Source organism: Periplaneta americana, chromosome 2, assembly GCF_040183065.1.
Source record: "Periplaneta americana isolate PAMFEO1 chromosome 2, P.americana_PAMFEO1_priV1, whole genome shotgun sequence".
Lineage (NCBI taxonomy): Eukaryota > Metazoa > Arthropoda > Insecta > Blattodea > Blattidae > Periplaneta > Periplaneta americana.
Genome location: NC_091118.1, coordinates 108,741,308 through 108,760,796, shown reverse-complemented (window position 1 = coordinate 108,760,796; position 19,489 = coordinate 108,741,308). Strand labels below are relative to the sequence as shown.

The following is a 19,489-nucleotide window of genomic DNA, read 5'->3' as shown; positions in this document are numbered from 1 at the left end:
AAAGCACTATTTACAAATCAGAACTGTCAGTTCTCAGTTCACAGTTCTTCTAGCTCAGTCACTCGAGTTCACAGTATCTCGAACCACAGACCTTCAGAGACAGTCCACTGTACTCGAACTCAGGTCCCTCCAACTGCGGTCCACTGCTCTCGAACTCAGGTCCCTCCAACTGCGGTCCACTGCACTCGAACTCAGGCCTTCGGATGCTGACACAGTTGCGGACGCTCACTCAAGTCGAACTCCGGTACACAAGACTGGCTGGCTTGCTCTGTTCACTGCCTTACTGACTGAACTAATCATGAATCACACACACTGTCCGAGTTCCCTCGCGTTTCTTCTTTTATAACCACAGCGACGTAGCCTGGAAAGTTCGAATTCGCGATTTTTCCACTTCGACGGACTTCTCGGCCTCTCTAGGCAAGCAGAAGATGCGCGCGCAAACTCCCTCGCCGCGTAGGCCCTTTCCCCTCTCTTCTCTCTGCCGCGCGCCGTCCCTCAGTGCTCCGTGGAGCCCGCGCGATCTGCTCTCTTGCGGGACGCTGGTCGTGAGTTCGAATCTCATGTCACTGTCACAATATTGAAGGGATGTAAATGTATTTTCCATGCAATTCAATAATATTTTCGTACTGTCTATATTGCCTCTACTTTATTTACAACCCTAATATAATAAATATATAGGATATGCTATATATTTGGATTGAGCTATAACTATCCACTGTAATTAATGTAAGTGCGTATGACACTGGTATATCATACACTTCTACATATGGAGAATGGAGACTGCACACGGGTTGTGCCTCTCCTAAGGAAGTGCAGATGATATCTGAGCAGCATCAGAGTGGTAGGGAATAAGCGCTTGTGAAAGCTTCCAGCTTCTATTCTGACCAAGGACCAGTTATTCGCAAGTTTCATGGTGTGTTCTTCCTATTGTGTCAAACACAATAATTGTCATAATTTTTTTGTCTATTTACAATTAGAGTCCAGAATTTTACATTATATCTGTTTCAATGTTAATTGTTCCAGTTTTAAGAAGAATATGATAAGAAGTGTTAAATATTTTCAAGATATCGGTGTTTGATTGTTAACACTTGCAGAGAAGATTGAAATTTAAATTTTATGCCGCAAAAACTCCCGATTTAGTTATTTCTGAGACAACATCGCAGAAATTACACATTCTGGGTAATTTTATCCTGCTGTAAATTTTATTCTAAGCATAAGTGATTAAAGTAAACTTTAACATGTTTAACAGTGTGGACAAAATATGTTAAATGAAATTACCATTAACATGTTCAATCAACATGTTAGGATGTTAACTCTACACAGTTTAACATTTAACATGCTTTAAATATTTATATCAGTGGAGAGTGGCTTTACGGTGCATGCATATCTGTGTTTTTTTTTAAGCGCGAGAAAGCGCGATCTTTTTATCCTCTCAGCGCGATCTCTTGTTTGGACGTTTAGAGTTCAGCGTTTATCGAGGAAATCATTGATCCAACTCTTTCGTTTTCTTTTATGAGCACAAGAAATTATGTTAGCAGCATCAACAACAGGTGCAGAATAATACATAGTTTTAAAAAATATATATTTTAGATTGTTGAGCCTTGTGGCATTCAACATTGCATAAATAATAATTGCATTCGCCGGTGCACGAAAATAGGCATCGTTTAAACATTTATTTGCCTATGATCTAAACAAGCTTTAAATCATGCAATATTCAGTATTCACATTAATTCTTTATTTTAGTTGGGATTGGGAAATGCTAAAAAATAACAACAAATGGAATATTCCTAAAGGAAACTGAAAAAGTTAGACATCAGTTTTTCTTCCCGGAATGTGCGAAATTTCCCTCCATCTGACATCACTTAATGTCTTCCTTTCCGTTCAACACAAAGACGGTGAAACAAGAATCACATAATGATAATTGCTTGAAAGAATCCCTGAATATATGTCTAAATTTTGTTAAATCATGCACTTCCAATCGTTTCTCTGAGAAGTTTCTGTGACAATTCTGTTTGACAGAAGTAATAGTTAATACGTAATTTATTACTACAAACTTCCCTTATTAAAGGGTTGCCACAATGACAGTTAAGCTAATTGCTCCAATGTTCATGAATTTAAACGCATTAGTTTAGTCGGTTTCCATAATGTAAGTATACATATCCGTGTGGTATAAATTGTTATTGTATTTGATAAATTTAAATGGCTCAATTTCTTTAACAAATAGACAATTCTTCCTCAAATGTTGGTCAATAGGTATTTTTGTACCATTGGCAAAATTGATCCAGATTGGCAACCATGTCAAGAGCGTGAAGCGGTATAAATTTGCAGGAATCTTGTCTTAGTTGGTTTTGAGTGTTTCAGGGCTTGTTTGTATATTGTTTCTGTTTCAGTAAGGTAAGTTTAATTTACAACATATTTCTCTCGTTGTATGAAATATAGATGTTTAAAAATATTACCAATCATATGAAAATCAGTTTATAAGTTCGTACTAAGATTGCGTTTGTACCATTTTCTTTGTGTTACAACCTAACACAGCTGGCAGGACCTTTTGTAACGTGCAAGGTATAGCCACGATCATACTTTATTCTGAGTATGGTTTTTCATTTTAGATGCTATGTGAAAGATTAGTGAAATTTTAATTGCAGAAACAGCATAGCTAATGACATCGTTTCTCGGTTAACTTTAATTTGAGCACGTGAGATTTTGTTGCATACCGACATGTAGGCGAATGGAAAAATTAATTACTATATGAATTATTGTGTGAAATATAAAATAATATAAATTAACATAAATTAACGTTCTAATGAATTGTTTTTCTTTGCCTAAATATTTTTAAAAAGTTACTGAAATCTAACGAATGAAACCTTTTGCAGATGATTGGATTACTGTATAGTGCGATGCGGAACTTCTTTGTATTGATATTCTTTTGTCTCATGTTTGAGTTTTACGACGTTTATGATAAAGAACAACGTTTGCTTTACTTTTTTGTGATGTGTTTTATATGAATCTTCTGGCGTTGGCAATAGCGTTACGATATTGTGTTGTTGGTAATAACCTAGATCATATTGATCTAGGGTGGTAATTAGGCCTACGTTATTTTTGTAATTGTGTGGTTTGTGATTCTTGAGAGGTGTTTGTAGGGTTGCCAATTCTCCCTATTTCCCGGGATCTCCCGTAATTGGGCCAATATTTTAACATTCTCCCCGGCTCCCGTATTTGACTGCTCTTAGAACGATTTACTCATTTTTATGTCACGGAAAGAGCTTTGTTTCAAACTTTTAATTTTACCGCTCTATTATACTAATTTGAAATACAATGTAAAGAATGCAGAAGGAATGGTTTCTGAAGATATCTGTTATGTTTGGTTGTTCTAGGGATGCATTAAAATGTGCAGTGTCTATAGAAGGTAATGCTAACCAGAAATGGATGTCCGTGTTTACCACTTTAAAATCAAATGTCAATCCAAATTAATAGGTTTTGTTCTAAGCATACCTGGTAGTAATGCGCATACAGAGAGAGTGTTTTCTCTCATGAACAATAAATGGACAGATATTCGAAATAGAAGCAGTACAAATCTCATAAAAGGAGAAATACAAATTGCAGTCAACTTAAAATATTCCTGCAGAGAATTTTTACAATGTATAAAATATGATGAAGCCAAACCTGTAACAAAATACAATTCGGTTTAACTTATTTGGAATAAGGGTTTTCTGTAATAAATCTAGCGTCATTACTTATTGATTTCATGTATAACATTCTGTCACTTCATCTCCGGTTTTTCTTGAAAATAGTTGGCCGACCCTAGGTGTTTGTAACAACGTTTTGGTATTCATTGGTGAATTGCTATACCTTATAATCAGGCAACATTAAAAACATAGCGCTTCTGTTCTCGAGTCGCGCATGTCGTCATTGTTCTACACAACATAATCCCCACTCCAGTCTAACCGGTAGGAGCATTTGTTTTCTGCGCACTTCGAAACTTATGTTGCCTGGCTATGATTTTATGTAATTTCACAGGAGAACTAGACTAAAGGAGACACCGTTTGGGACATCCCTAATACTTCCCACAGAATAACATAGAACTATTCACCTGTTGTACGTAGTAATGGATATATTGCCGTCATAATGGCATATAGTTTAAGTACTGTGTACCTACGTACTGTTAGTGACTGGTAAATCCGACCCTAGAACTTGGAGAAGTTAGGGGTGAAAATTGCTCCCCACCCACCACACTCTTCAGTAGAGAGAGTTTGTCAGTCAGTTTATGGTTGTCAGGTGGTCGGGTCCTCAGTCTTGCCTGCCTGTGTGTTGTATGTATTGAAAACATTTGGTCTGGTGATCTTTCGCTTTCGCGTTCTGTAATATATTACTAGCTCTTTAGTTTAGTTTTTTTTATAACAATTTAGTTTAGTTAGTGTGTTCTTCTTTATAATTGTTTCAAGTTTTTAGTTATAATAAATGTCGTCTTGGACTTACTCATTCAGTGGTAACATCCGACTCCCTCTGCCTAGTTTGAAAGCGGGAACCTGATATCAATGCCAAGCCTGATTTGACAATTACTGATGATGACGCGTAATGAACTTCTTCGTTACTTTAGCCCTTTGTCCATTTCTTAATGATTCGAGGGAGTCTCGCTATCCTTCGGCAGGTCTTTGTACACAACTTCTTTCTTTGTCTTGTTTTATCTCCGCCTTAACCGACTCAACAAGCCAGCGAGATGTAGGAGATGACATATCTCTCACAATACAGGACCATCGTGGAGACGTTACAGGACAAGTGCAAGACCTACCGAGTCCTGTGGCATAGAGATAAATTTCACCCCATGTCAGGAATGGAATCACGGACTGCTTAGCTGGGAAGCATACGCTGTCGTAACTGTGGATCCTACACTTCTTTCTTGTGAAAATTTATTGCTAGCTATTTTCACAATGCTGCTTCTTAAAAGTTTTATTTTATTTTAATTTTACAGCAAAGTGCTGGCTGCCACTTTATCTTAGTTTGCAGTTAGCTTATCGAAACAATTTTGAAATTACTGATGAGCAGGGAACGGATTTATATGGACTAAAAATATATGAAATATGTAAATATATATGTAGTTATTTTTACCAAAATATGGAATTAAATATGGATTTTTACCAAAATATGGAATTAAATATGGACTTAAAATTATAAAAAAATGACTATGTACGTTAAATATTGGTACATTTTAATCAAACTAAACAAAAAATATAATGGACGTACCTTATCTTCCAATGTAGTTTCAACAAAACACAATTTTTATTGTCTGTTACCATAACAATAGGTTACAAACATTTCTTTCAAGTGCTGAAAAGTGAATCTTCTTCTATTGTCTCTGAGGATAGATTTATACTGACTAAAAGAGCGTTCGACGTCACAAGAAGTAACTGGTACATAATTCAATTTCACAATGTCTGCTGGGGATAACTCCAAGTTAATCTTCACTGTTGATTCACCACTCATCACAGCAACAACCTTTTGTAGTTCTTCATATCCAGGGTTTTTTGAAAGTACAGTGTCCACCTTAGCTCTTACTGCATCTGCAACTTTACCTCTACCACGATTCAGTTGTTCCACAGTACTATTTATAATTTCAAAACTTTCAGATAGTGAAAGGTGCATATTTTGGAGACTTTTGAGCGTTTTTATGATGCATGAAAATGTATGCTGAATGTGAGCTAAGTCATTCTTCACACTTATGTCACAGGTAACTGTTTTCGCAGTATCAATTGAGACTGCATCTTCAGAGTCCAATGCAAGGAGAACATTGTTAATAGAGTCTATATGTTCGGCATAATATTCAACTGCTTCTAGCCATGTACCCCATCTAGTTAAAATTGGCTTTGGTGGCAATGGAATTTCAGGGTACATTTCTTTCAACCACGTTAACTCTACTGGGAGCTTTGAGAAATACTTTTTTCACTGATGAAATCAACAAATCTACTTTAGGGAAATTGTCTCTGACCACTTCTGCCACACGATGAAATGCATGCGCCACACAAGTAAAATGAGTCAATTTAGGATATACAACAGATAATGCTTGTCCAGCTTTGACCATATAAGGGGCAGCATCGCTAATAAAGAATAACACATTATCGTACATAATACCCTTTGGCCACAGGATACCCATAGCTTCGTTGAACAGTTTAACTATAGTTTTGTTATTGCACTTTTCTAGAACATCACAATGTAAAAGAATTCGTTCAGAATATTGTTCACTTAACAAACCGATAACTACATTACCAACAAGTCTACCTTCTTTGTCGGGAGTCTCATCAATGGAAACCCAAATTGAACTATCTTTAATTTCATCTCTTATCTTCTGTATTGTCTCATCGTAGATGGATGGAGCATACGTCTTCCTAAGTGTTGACTCATCCGGGATTGTATGTTGAGTATATTTTTCAAGGAATTCCCTGAAGACCTTATTCTTTAGTTTGTAGAGAGGAATATCAGCAGAGATGAGAGAACGGCACAGGTCGATGTTAAACTCAGATCTTACATTCGATGTTGTTGGTTGTGTTAAAAACAATTGTCTCTGCTTGGAATTTAGTTGTTTGTTGGCCTGATGTTTACTAGTTGTAATGTGTTGTTGCACCAGGAACTTTTGTGTAGATGATACTGCACACTGACACAAATTACAAAATAATATTTTATTGTCAGTTGATAAACCATCTTCTTTAAATTCTGAAATGTAACTTGTTAGTTTTGATTTTAAATTGACTGAATGACGTACTTTTGGCATATTTACCGTCTTTATAGTATGATTTACAAAACTGAACCTATGTGTACTCTGACTGGCATTTAACTGTTGAGCTGCACAACTGAAGTCTGTTAAAAATTTTAAATTAAATTAATACAGTTTTGTAACTTACTTTCCCATTGTTGATAGGACTGCTAATTTTCAAATAACTCTGATGTTAAAGGGATTACTGAACATGTGTTTAAATCTCTATTGTTGAAATGTATTTTTAAAAGTTAATGGAATTTTGTTTTGTTTTATTGTTAAACCTAATATAATATGGACTGTTTTATATGAAATATGGAAAATATATGGAAATTAACGAAAATATGTACTAAACTCTAAAATATGGAAAAATATGGAAAATAAAAGTAGGATTTTTCAACCCTACACATTGTGAAACATAAAGATAATGCAAAATATAAATTATATTAGCTTTATAAGTAAATATGTATTTACATATAAATCCTTTCCCTGCTGATGAGTGTGATTAAATCGTAATTTATTATAGAAGTATGTTAATTCATTTACAGCTGTTGAAAGGATTGCGACTGGATTGGCATAACATTTTCCCGTTAATAATTAAACTACATCATAGCGAACTAGTATTTACTATTTAGCTGTAGTTATAATCATTTTCAGAATACCCTCAGATCGCTTTAATGTGTATTTGCTATTTGATATATTACATTTAGGACACTGCAGTCCAAGTTTCCAATAATGTTTTAATTACCATCCGTCACAAATATTTGATGAAGAGTTAATTTCGGCGAACTAATGTATGTAGTAATTTACCAAGGGTCTTAGAAATCATTTCAAACTTATTTCCCTTCTGATTTTGTTGTCAGAAATAAGCAATGTGAATTCGTCCATTCTTGCAATAAGTCATTTCGGTTAATGTTTGAATTTCGGCATTTCTCGTGTGATTTAACTAAGTGTGTCCAACCGTTCGTATAGGGCTGTATTTTTAAAGAGCGCACTTTTTTTGTAACAGAAAATAACCAAGTAAAATGAAATAGTAAATAAAATATTTGAAAGATTAATGTGTTCAGTTAACGGGATGGCTGTTATCAAATACAGCTAAAACGATTTCTGAGGCTAATATAATTGAGGCAACACCATAATGATTCACCGGTGAGTAAAATGTTTTCTTTATCAATAGTAGCAGTAGCAGGGCAGTCCCTTCTCTACCCTCTTTGTCACGTGTTTGTTGACAGCGTGCAGACTGTTAGAAGTGGGGTGGGTGAAATTCGTTACAGGGCTGGATTTACCAGTCACCAACAATAAGTTTGGTCGAGAGGTCCAAGTGCAATGGATGGTGGGTGTTTAGGGGCAGGGGCCGTATGAGCAAGAAAGCAGTTTTCAGTGCCATTGGAGGTACAAATTTGTGGACAATGATGTTTGGGGGCCTGGACCGCACTAATAAAGCATTTTTAGTGGAAATAGAGATCATTGTTGAAGCAGGGTTGTCAGATGTCCCGATTTTCACATAAACATCCTGTGTCCCACTTCGAATTGAGGCAGAACCCAAAAAGTCCCACCTTTAGAAAGTTAACAACACTTGTATAATTTTGTCATTACCTAGTCACTATTTTCGTCTTAATAATTACATTAAACTTAAATTAATATATGAAACAATGCAGAAAGGTACTTTATTTTAAAGAGTAGTGTAAGTAAAGAAGCAGATAATGTAATTAAGGCGGAACTTACTTTATATATCGCTGTGTCAAGCATCCTGACAATTGCCAGCTGATTGTGTAGGATAATAATTTCAAGATTCTAAGATAGTCAATAAATAATTTACAGCTGTGAGAGAAGAAAGCTGACAAAAATAGTTAAAAATGTGTTACGCCTATGGCTATCTTCAGTAGTAATGATACTGTACTTCAGGATGTCAAAAGTGAAAAAAAAAAAATGTTTGGCTTTCAAAGAGGAGTATTGTGAACGAAATTCCTCCATGGAAATGGGTGATTCCAGAACATAGCATACAAATTCCAGGAAATCATTCCAAAAATGATCCTCCAAATATTCTTAAGTTAGGTGCCATGGAACTACTCTGCAGCACATATAAGGATCATCTTCAAATTTATACAGATGGATCTGTAAACCCTAATAATGGGACATCAGGAGCAGGATATTATATTCCAAAATATCAAGAAAGTTATTTCATACCATGTTCATCCTCCTCCAGTCTTGACACTGAATTACTAGCTATTGATACTGCTCTTCAGTGTGTTACTTAAATTTCTGAAAAATCTATTTGCATACTTACCAACTCCAAGGGGGCTATATTTAATATAATTAAATATGTACCAAACCTATATGCACATAGAATTATTCCAATTCAGAAACAACTAAGTAAACTAAAAGAACTCCAAAAGGAAATAACATTTCAGTGGATACCTAGTCATTGTGGTATACCTGGAAACGAGAAAATCGATAATATTGCAAAACAAGCAACATATTTGCAACCAAGACCTCTTCAAGTGATATCTCTATCCAGTCCTTTGCTTCAGTCAAGTTTCATTTTACAAACCTATGGATCAACAAGCAATCGGTTTGGAAGTAAATCCCGAAAAGACGAAGTATATGATTATGTCTCGTGACCAGAATATTGTACGAAATGGAAATATAAAAATTGGAGATTTATCCTTCGAAGAGGTGGAAAAATTCAAATACCTTGGAGCAACAGTAACAAATATAAATGATACTCGGGAGGAAATTAAACGCAGAATAAATATGGGAAATGCGTGTTATTATTCGGTTGAGAAGCTCTTATCATCCAGTCTGCTGTCCAAAAATCTGTAAGTTAGAATTTATAAAACAGTTATATTACCTGTTCTTCTGTATGGTTGTGAAACTTGGACTCTCACTCTGAGAGAGGAACATAGGTTAAGGGTGTTTGAGAATAAGGTGCTTAGGAAAATATTTGGGCCTAAGCGGGATGAAGCTACAGGAGAATGGAGAAAGTTACACAACACAGAACTGCACGCATTGTATTCTTCACCTAACATAATTAGGAACTTAAAATCCAGATGTTTGAGATGGGCAGGGCATGTAGCACGTATGGGCGAATCCAGAAATGCATATAGAGTGTTAGTTGGGAGACCGGAGGGAAAAAGACCTTTAGGGAGGCCGAGACGTAGATGGGAGGATAATATTAAAATGGATTTGAGGGAGGTGGGGTGTGATGATAGAGACTGGATTAATCTTGCACAGGATAGGAACCGATGGCGGGCTTATGTGAGGGCGGCAATGAACCTTCGGGTTCCTTAAAAGCCATTTGTAAGTAAGTAAGTATGGATCAACAATTGGCTCTCTTCTGACAAAAGGAAAAATTTTACAATCTGTACAAAAGAAACCAAATGACCTGGAAATGTACAAAAACTTTCCCAGACATGTTCAAACACTTTTAACAAGAGCCAGATCAGGTCACATTGTCACACAATTGAAGGGCTCAGAGCCAAAGGCGACCAACTCACAATTTTGTATTGTTCATTAGTAAGCATTTTTTCAAAACTATACATTGTTGTTATAGATTCATGCTATAGTTTTGTATTTATTCAATGTAGACCAATTAAATTGTGAAACCAATCATTTTTTGTCAGGATCTTCTTAATTTCATCCCTTATTTACTCATTTTGTAATTGTTGGTTAGGCACCTTTGGCTCTGAGCCCTTCAATTGTACCTACACCAGTTTCACATTTCTGATAATCCTACTTGTCTGTGGTGTAATAATCATGAAGAAGATCTGGAACACATTCTTCTATACTGTCCATCCATAAACCACAAAAGAAGTAAATTAAAATCATCAGTACCAGTTGCGGAAGACACAGCCCTGCAGTATATATTGACTACATCCCAACTCTGGCTACTAACAACAGGCATCTATAATGAACACTGATCAAAATACCCCTCATTTCTCGTGAAGAACAACTGAATAGACTATAGTGGACTTTATGTTGTCAGCAAACAGCTGATACATTAATGAGATTGATTGAAAGAGGAGTATTAAAATGTTCCCTTTACTGTTAGAATACTTTACCACTAAGCAAGAAGTAGAAACAAAATTATTGTGTTTTTATAATTTAGGCTATACTGTGAAGATACTGAAGCTATAGATATCTGTCCATTATAAATAAAAAATATAGTAACTTATGTTTTACAAACAGTTGATGTTATTATGCTGATAAGACTTCATTGAGTTTTGGGAAGAACAAAAATGCTTACATTGGTTTGAAGGAACATTATAAAAACATAGTTGCTGTTGGTTGCCCATAACATTTGATCGATAATTGTGTCAGACATTGTTGTAATGCTTTTAAATGCAAAATAAAGTACATTGTAATTAAACCACATAATGAGTTTAGTAGATCAAGAGTCATTCTACAGTAAGTGATCACTTTGCAGTGAAAAAAAAAAAAATTCATATTATAATTGCTTGTTATATGTTACTTGAAAGTTTATTTCATGTAGTTTGAAGATATGTGAATCATAACAGCTGTTTTCTTTTGGTTCACCACATTTTTCATGATTAATTGTTTTTCAAAGTCACAAGTAATAGAATTTCGCATAATGGTTGTAGGGTATAGAATAATATAAAATGTATTGAAACCAGTAAACACTATTAGAAATTATCTTTTATATTTGGCAATAGGGTGTCCTGTAACTAACATTAAAAAAAAAAAATTAATGGCAGACGAAACAGACAGTATAGATTGGGTGAATCACAGAGTGACCGCAGATTGCAACCGGTATTAGCGCCGCGGGGGAGTGCAGCGATATCAAGAAAGTTATTTGTATACTGGTGTGTATTAGTGGACTCAGTGTCATCATATAACACTCTATACAAGGTAAAATATAGCGGGCAGACAATAGGAAAACTCCATATTTTGCAAATGACGCGCTTCGCCAAGGAGATCGTAAAATGGAAGCCGCAGTAGATATGCCAAGTAAAGACAAACCGATGGACACTACTACTCCATGCGGAGACTGTAGGAAACCCGTGACCGAAGCCAATGCAGCAGTCGAGCGCGACGGATCCTGCAAAAGATGGTACCACAAAGATTGTGCAGGGGTCAGTGCAGGAGACTACGCTACTCTCAACAAGCCTAGCAGTTCACTATTATGGTTATGCCGAGACTGTAAGGGCGACTTCATCATGCTGAAAAACGGGAAAGAAGAGCTAAAGGCAATATGGGAGGAAATTAAAAGCCTGAAAGCCACAAGCAAACTGACAGTAGCGGAAGAAATAAGAAAAGCTCTACCACGACCTGAGCAGAGACCCACAAGGAAAGATACAAGGACAACAGTTACCGTTGAAAACGCTGATGCAGATCAAGAGAAGAAACGGAATAAGGGATCAGCCCCTGAACCACCCAGCGACGAGACAAACATCCAGATGCCCATTGAACAAACGACGTTGTTAGAGCCCAGAAGCCAGGAGAATAATATCCAAGATAACGAAAATATTCTCAGGAACGCCCCACCCAGAATGAATGGCGGGGAAGCCGCCGAGGAAGAAAATGCAGACAGAGAAGGAACCTGGTCTGAGGTAGTCAGGTGTGGCTGCCCTCAGAGACTGAATATCAGAGGATCAAAACAAGTACAAGACACAAATCTTAAAGTGGCAGACAAGCTAGCATGTTATATGTAGGCAGCCTACATCCAATGATAGGAAAGGAATGCCTCATAAGATATCTGCAAGACAACTGGATCACCAGCGACATTTCGTGCGACCAGTTAAACACCAGAGGAACGAACAAGGCTTTCAGAGTGGGAATTAATTTCAGCCACCTGACCAGACTAAACCATCCTGAATTCTAGCCAGAAGGATTCCTAGTAAGACGGTATTTTTTTCAATGCTCAGGAAATGCAGTTCTCATCCCCACAAATGGAGTTCACCAGAGCGAAACACGTTGATAAAGGAAAGGATAGCGCACAGCAACAAAAAGGAGCTCTGAGAACACTACTATGGAATGCAGAGGGAATTAGAAACGCAATACAAATGACGCCAGACATATGTTCCAGCCATATGATGCAGTGGTCCTAACGGAAACCTTTTTAACAAAGGAATGGCATATTGAGAACTTCTACTCTGTTCACTCTTTTGCTGCACAAGGCGTGCGTGGAAGACCGGAAATTCTTTTCACGGTTGAGGAAAACCTTTAAGAAATACAATTGTGTAATCAACCCAAGCGGGAATCGAACCCATGCTTGAGCGCAGTTCCGCGGATCAGCAGGCAAACGCGCTACCACCTGAACCACGCCGATGGTTTCTGGTAGGTTAAAGATCACTGTTGAATAATGTGAAGTCAAATCATTTTGTACTTTCCTTTCATCAAAAATAATAGCATATCGTGCGACTACTAGGAAAGGGATTCAGCAAGCTATTTATGACATTCAAGTGAAAGCAAAACGAAACTTCTTTGAAATGCCAACTTACTATGGACAACAACGTTTTCATTCATCTGCACCTTCATTTGATGTCTTTTTTCCCAAATGGGTTATCCTAGACAACTTACTCAATTATTCCCTCAACTTTTCTATGCTTCAGCTTCCGAACCACCACAACGTTCTCCGACTCAAGAGTCTTCTCAAGCTGATCTTTCAATGACAAAACCTCCAATCCCACTCTTACTACACTACATCCTGTCACTTTCGGATTTGAATCAAACTTTCTTGGCTCTCCTCAACATCATCCAGTTAAAACTACGTCCCCAGAATGTTCATCACATTAGCTACTCCGACAGTCAAAACCAGCACGATTAATGTCTTCTGTTTTTTTTTTCTTATTATTTTTAATGAATTGAATAACAATTTTTGTAGTATTTGTTGTATATATTTTACATTCCCATGTTTTATTTTAAAATAATTTTCTTTGGCTAATTTAAAATACTCGTTTCGACTGTAGGCTACACTTCAATTAAAAATATAATTTGGCAATCAAACTTTGATTCTCGAAAAAGAAAATGTTTGTAGTTTTATTGTACGTGTTTCTTTATTAGAATGTGACTTCAAAATATTATTGATTTTTCTTGATGTGATATTTCGAATTTTTAACTGTAATTCTCTCATTGTTTCATTATTTGTATTGCAATTAAAATATCCACATTAAAGAAGCACATTATGTTGGTACTATGATTTAACTCATCTTGATATTTTCCTTTAATGCACTGACAATTGCTGGGCAAACTTCTGGGACTATTTCTCCGATAATCTGTTTTGAAATTCGCAAAAAGTATTGATGGCTTGTAAACGAAACCCCTGTCACCAAGAATTGTAAAGTCAGTGCGAACCTGGAATATTGACATATACAATCAACCAAAATTAGTGTTTTACATGCATTGTTAATTATACAATAACATTATTTAAAGGAAGAATTGAGTTTAGTACAATAAATACCGTCCTATCTTGACTTCAGCTTGGTTGTCACACATTGGTGGCTGATTTTTTAGTTTGGCCGAATTTTTATCAATAATTCGTCAAAATTGGTGGAAATCAGCCAAGTAGTTGTCATAGTTTTTATACCGGCCGCTGATTTCTTGAAAGCACTTAACAAATTATTCCCTAGCCGCTTCTTGTAATACAGCTCCGTAGATCTAGGTTTCTTTCTGTTGGAAATGTATCCTATTACTATCAACACGCAAATAGAAGTTAGCAAAGCTTCCTCGTTTTCCATGGTCGTGCATCGTGCTAGGTAGAATGGATCTAGGAAGGTGTTCGAGGCTTGCGCGCTGCTCAGAATGGTTCATATCGTGTGCACCGCTTGGTCGAGAGTGCACAATTTCCTCTGCTCATAACATGTAATGCTGCATTACTGCCGCAGCGCATCCGTGTATTCCCAGCCTTATATCAACATTTATTGGTCCTGTGACTAATGCTGCATTTTATTATTGTTTATTCAGTAAATAATAATATTCCATTAAATTGATATGGAATTAGTAGCAGGTTTTTTGAGATGTATAAAAAAAAACAGGACATGAATATTTTTATTAGTTTTGGATACATAACATTCTGAATGTCCTGTGACTGACATAACCCTTACTGAAAAAGTTTTTTAGAATGGCTTGATATGGAATGGATTGAAATTATCCGTCATGTGCTCACATGGTGACTACCTTTGGTTCCAGAAAATGAAAGTTGCTAAGGAATTTTGGAGCTGTAAAGTCTTATTTGCTGTTACAGGAGAATCCACTTAAAATGTTATAGACAGTTTTTGAAATGAACTTGCTCCTTGTTAGCTAGGGTTTCTTGTAAATGTTGAGAGTAATGCTTCAGCAAGCAAATTTAAAACTGCAGTCAGAAAACTGCCTAATTGTAAAGCCATTTTCTGTATTACATGATTTGAGAAATAGCTTTATGAATTGTACTATTGCAGGCTCAGTTATTCCCAAATCTTGTAATGATCTGCTGTTAACAGTTCATGGAGAAAGCAAATTCTATAATGTTTTCATTACAATGACAATTTTGATAGCTGTATTGGTTTTTTAACTTCATATAAGGAATACTATTTGTTCTCACTTTTTTTTTGTTCAATCATGACATATCAACTCTGCCCACACTCATATTACTCACAAAGAATGAATGTAAGTATTTATGCTGGAAAAATAATGTCCCTCCTTGGTAAATCTAAAATCTGGCAACCCTGATTGAAGAAGGTCGTATTTTGACACAGTTAAGAGTTGTGTTTTACATTTTTAAAATGAGGATGCATTTGCTCGTGTTGTCTTATGTGGACAATATGGCGGCGATACATCCATTCATTACTATGTACAACAGGTTAATAGTTATAGGTTATTCTGTGGAAAATATTGGGCGAAACTAGCACTTACTGATTTTTTAAGTGAAAATGGTTGAATTTGTAAGGAATTTTTTATGGAGATGCAGTTGGTATTATATGCAAGGTATAACAAAAGCCTAAACTAAACAAACCTAACCTGTCACAGATTCGTATATGCAACATGTATAAGCAGAATGAAGGGAACTACGTCAGCACTAGTTTAGCCAAGTAATTGAGTGCCGGAAAGTAAAACAACATGTTTGATATTCTGTAGGCCTACTATTTGTAGTATGGAATTGTCAAAGAAGAAATGGTGCCTCCTTTGATCTAATTCTTCTGTAGAATTACTTCTGATGCTTCTGTGTTATTTTACAGGGTGTCGAATGCTCATTACTAGTGAAGACTCCAGCAACAGTTATTGAATTTTATCGAATAAAATGCTACTGGTACTAACTGTTTCTGTTGCTACCACTAATAATAATAGTAATAATAATAATAATAATAATAATAATAATAATAATAATAATAATAATGAAGAAAATATTGAATAAGAAAATCGCCTAAAATTGCAAATTCTTCGCTGCATAATAATTCTCAATTTTTGCAATGGAAAATTGTAAATAGCTGAATTATACACTGTATATGTATACTATGTGTGTGTGTGTGTGTGTGTGTGTCTATATATATATATATATATATATATATATATATAGACACACACACACACACACTACAGCTTATGTTGTATTAGAAGCTTTTTTTAATCAGATGTTCTGTAAGTAATAATAATCTTCTGTTGAGATAGTGGTGTTTGTTTTTCAGGATTTGCTCATCATGTCTCGTAGGTCGTCACTTTTACAGCAGGAGTGTTCAAATTGGGACCCTATGATGGAAGATTTTTATGATCCTAATTTCAATTGCTACAGTCATGGTCCAGGCTCGAGATTGGACCGTCAGTTACAACCATGCTATTCCAGGTAGGTGCTAATGTGGTTCAATATTGAAAGAATGTGGGGTGTGCTTCCATACACGGACAATGGCGAAATGGCGCAAAAAATGCATAGATATTACATGATATTTATTATTTCTACTATCAATTTTATATCTACATTACGTACATTTTCATTAACACACAACTTTGAGACTGAACCACTGTCCTTCACTTCTGTAGTCCATAGCCTTAGCTGTTATGCTACACAAACACGAACCAGATGCTTTAAAGTTATACAAAAGGTGAACTCAATTGCAAAACTCACATACTATGTAAGCAAGTCTTAACAGCAATGTTTCATGCATCACAATGCAAACAGCAGGCAAAACAATTCTCATTCATCAAAGAAATACATCTCCGAGGAACGTAACCTACTCTCATATGTATCTAAAATATGCACAAACCTAACCTTTCACTAATACACATCCTTAATAAACCTCTAACCTTTAACTCACACACACCCCTAATAAACCTCTCACCTTTCATTCACTCACTCTTAGACTAGATGGCATTTTGGAAGGCGGTCAGCTACTGTATGCACCATAGCATTTCTGGTATGTGACGCCACAAGCTTGTACAGTAGAACCAATCGGAATCAGTCTATATCAAGTACTTCCTGAGTTTGTTTGTTCACGTGTGAGTGTATCAACACATTGAATAAGTGAAACTAACATTTACTGCATGTGCTCATGAAGTATGATGTGGCAATGTTGTACACTGCCTTGCTCTCTCTCTCTGTCTCTCTCGGCACAAACACTAGCAGACTACCGCCTTCCACTAATACACACCTTTAACACTAGAATGTCTGATGGGACATTTTTGTCCCATTCCAAAATTTAAGCACTACTCCCTCTTCTAATTATTTTCGAAGGAAGTTGAGGGTTTTTGACTTTTAATATTTCTTGATGTAGTCCATTTTGAAAAAAAAAAAATTGTTGCTCTGAATAGTTTCTGAAAAAAAAAAAAAGAAATATCTCAAAAGGCCAATGGGATATTTTTGTTCCACATAGAAATTTGGTGCTATTGGTTATTATACATTATAGTGGTCGTCATTTTTGTTTGTTACTCGTAGAAAGAACATGATTAGTAAGTTGTATGTGAAGAATAAGACTGTAGCAGAGCAAAGCATGGCGTGACATGGCACTGTGTTGAGAGATGGTGGTGGGGCAAAGGGATCATTTTGGATCATTTTGGCATATCGGAGTTGTCTTGCAACAACTGGATTCGAGTAAAACCAAGCTTTTACGGTGAGCTTCAGCAGAAGTCGAACAAAAGGCTGAACTATTGCATTTGCAAGCTGGCAAAGGACTTTGCAGCTCGTCCTTTCCCAGATCATTCAGTGCTTCTAAAGTAGGTTACTGCAGCCTGGTTTGTCATCACAGCCTTACAACAAAGAAGCAAATTCAGTGTCGGCACAGAAGTTCAGGCTCTTGACGGGATGAATTGGGAAGTAGGTAGTCTCTACTAATGTTGTAACAGCAGAATGCTTTCCGGGACAGTACTGGTCCTTCTCCATAAGCAAAAAGGCATGTTATCATTGAACTTGTCTTCACTGCTTGGTGTTTCTTTCTTGATGAATATATTCTCAAGCATATTCAGAAATGCATAGAAAGAGATGCGCATAAGGTATCGAAAGATGACGATTGGTTCTTGCCTTTAGAAGACCTCAATGCATTTCTGGATATTTTGTATGTAAGGAGTGTCACTGAATCCAAAGAAATAGAAGTGAATCTTTTATAGTCAGAAAATGAGGTGTCCCATTCTGCAATTGGTTCAAAGAAATAATGAGATCCTTGAGGTTTGTTTTGAAGTCAACTTGCTCGGAGCAATTGAAACATGACAAGTTTGCTCTCATGACAGAAGTATGGGACAGATTCATAGCAAACTGTCAAAGCCTATACATTTCTGTAGATGAACAGTTGTTCCCGTCAAAATGTAAGTGTCCATTCATTCAGTTCATGGCTTCCAACCATGACAAATATGGACAGAAATATTGGATGACCATCGATAAAAATCCAAAATAAATGCCGAATGCCTTCCCTTACCTTGGCAAAAATGAAACTCGTCCTAGTGCTGGAAATCTTAGTGACTTTGTAGTGAAGAATCTTGCGTGATCATTCCTAGAGAGGAAGAAATATTACTTGCGACAACTTCTTTATCTCACTTGCAGTAGCACAACATTTGAAAGGAAACTGAACGAGCTTGGTTGGGACAATCAACAAAGTGCAAAGGGAAGTAGCAGAGTGCAGGAAGAAAAGTCTAGAGCAACTCGAGAAGACTGGGACTTTAAAAAAGAATAATGATACACCTCTCACATTGCATCAGAGAAAGCCAAATAAGAATGTCATAATTTTGAGCTCCACATCCAGGTGTACAAAGTTAAAGCCTGATACTGTGAAGTGTTACTATGGAACATAATAAGGGGAATGCACCTGCCACTACACGGAAACATTAGAAGTAGGTAGTCCCCATCGCCATCAGGTACAAAAATTCCGTAATAAAGTTGAAAGTTCTTATAAATGTGCATTGTGACAAAGCAGTCTGCAAAAAATGTGTTGCTGTTGTTTCTTATGTTTGTGCATCCTGTAATTCTCAATCTACTGATGAAGATATATAGGTACCTGCAAGGACTGTACTTCTGTGTGAAAAATAATGTAAATTAGGCTAAAGTATGTCATTTGTATCATTCATTTACTTTTCAGCATGTGTTTACTTACCTAGTAAGTTTCAACATGTCATGTAAACTTTTAACCTGATTATACTTGATTGATGTCATCAAGAAGTCATAGTTCTTCAAGATGTATATCAAAATATACACCAAACATCTACATAAGATATTTCGTATTATGTACGAGATTTACGTGAAAAATTTCTTTTATGTTATTTTACATGAAAATATATCGTAACAGTAACTTTCTGATACAACTGTACTTGATGTTCAACATTTAGAAAAAT

The 19,489-nt window shown here is 36.1% G+C and overlaps 1 protein-coding gene across 2 annotated transcripts in view; it reads left to right on the top strand.

The window, feature by feature from the left end:
- Window positions 1-2,275: 2,275 nt before the first annotated feature.
- Window positions 2,276-19,489, top strand: part of LOC138694482 (tudor domain-containing protein 1-like) — a 186,411-nt gene continuing 169,197 nt past the window's right edge. For both annotated transcript variants that reach the window (XM_069818245.1, XM_069818244.1), the window contains exons 1-2: window positions 2,276-2,394; window positions 16,366-16,520. In XM_069818245.1, coding sequence (XP_069674346.1) covers window positions 16,378-16,520 — 143 coding nt within the window. In that variant the 5' untranslated portion in view covers window positions 2,276-2,394; window positions 16,366-16,377. The remainder of the gene's footprint in view (window positions 2,395-16,365; window positions 16,521-19,489) is intronic.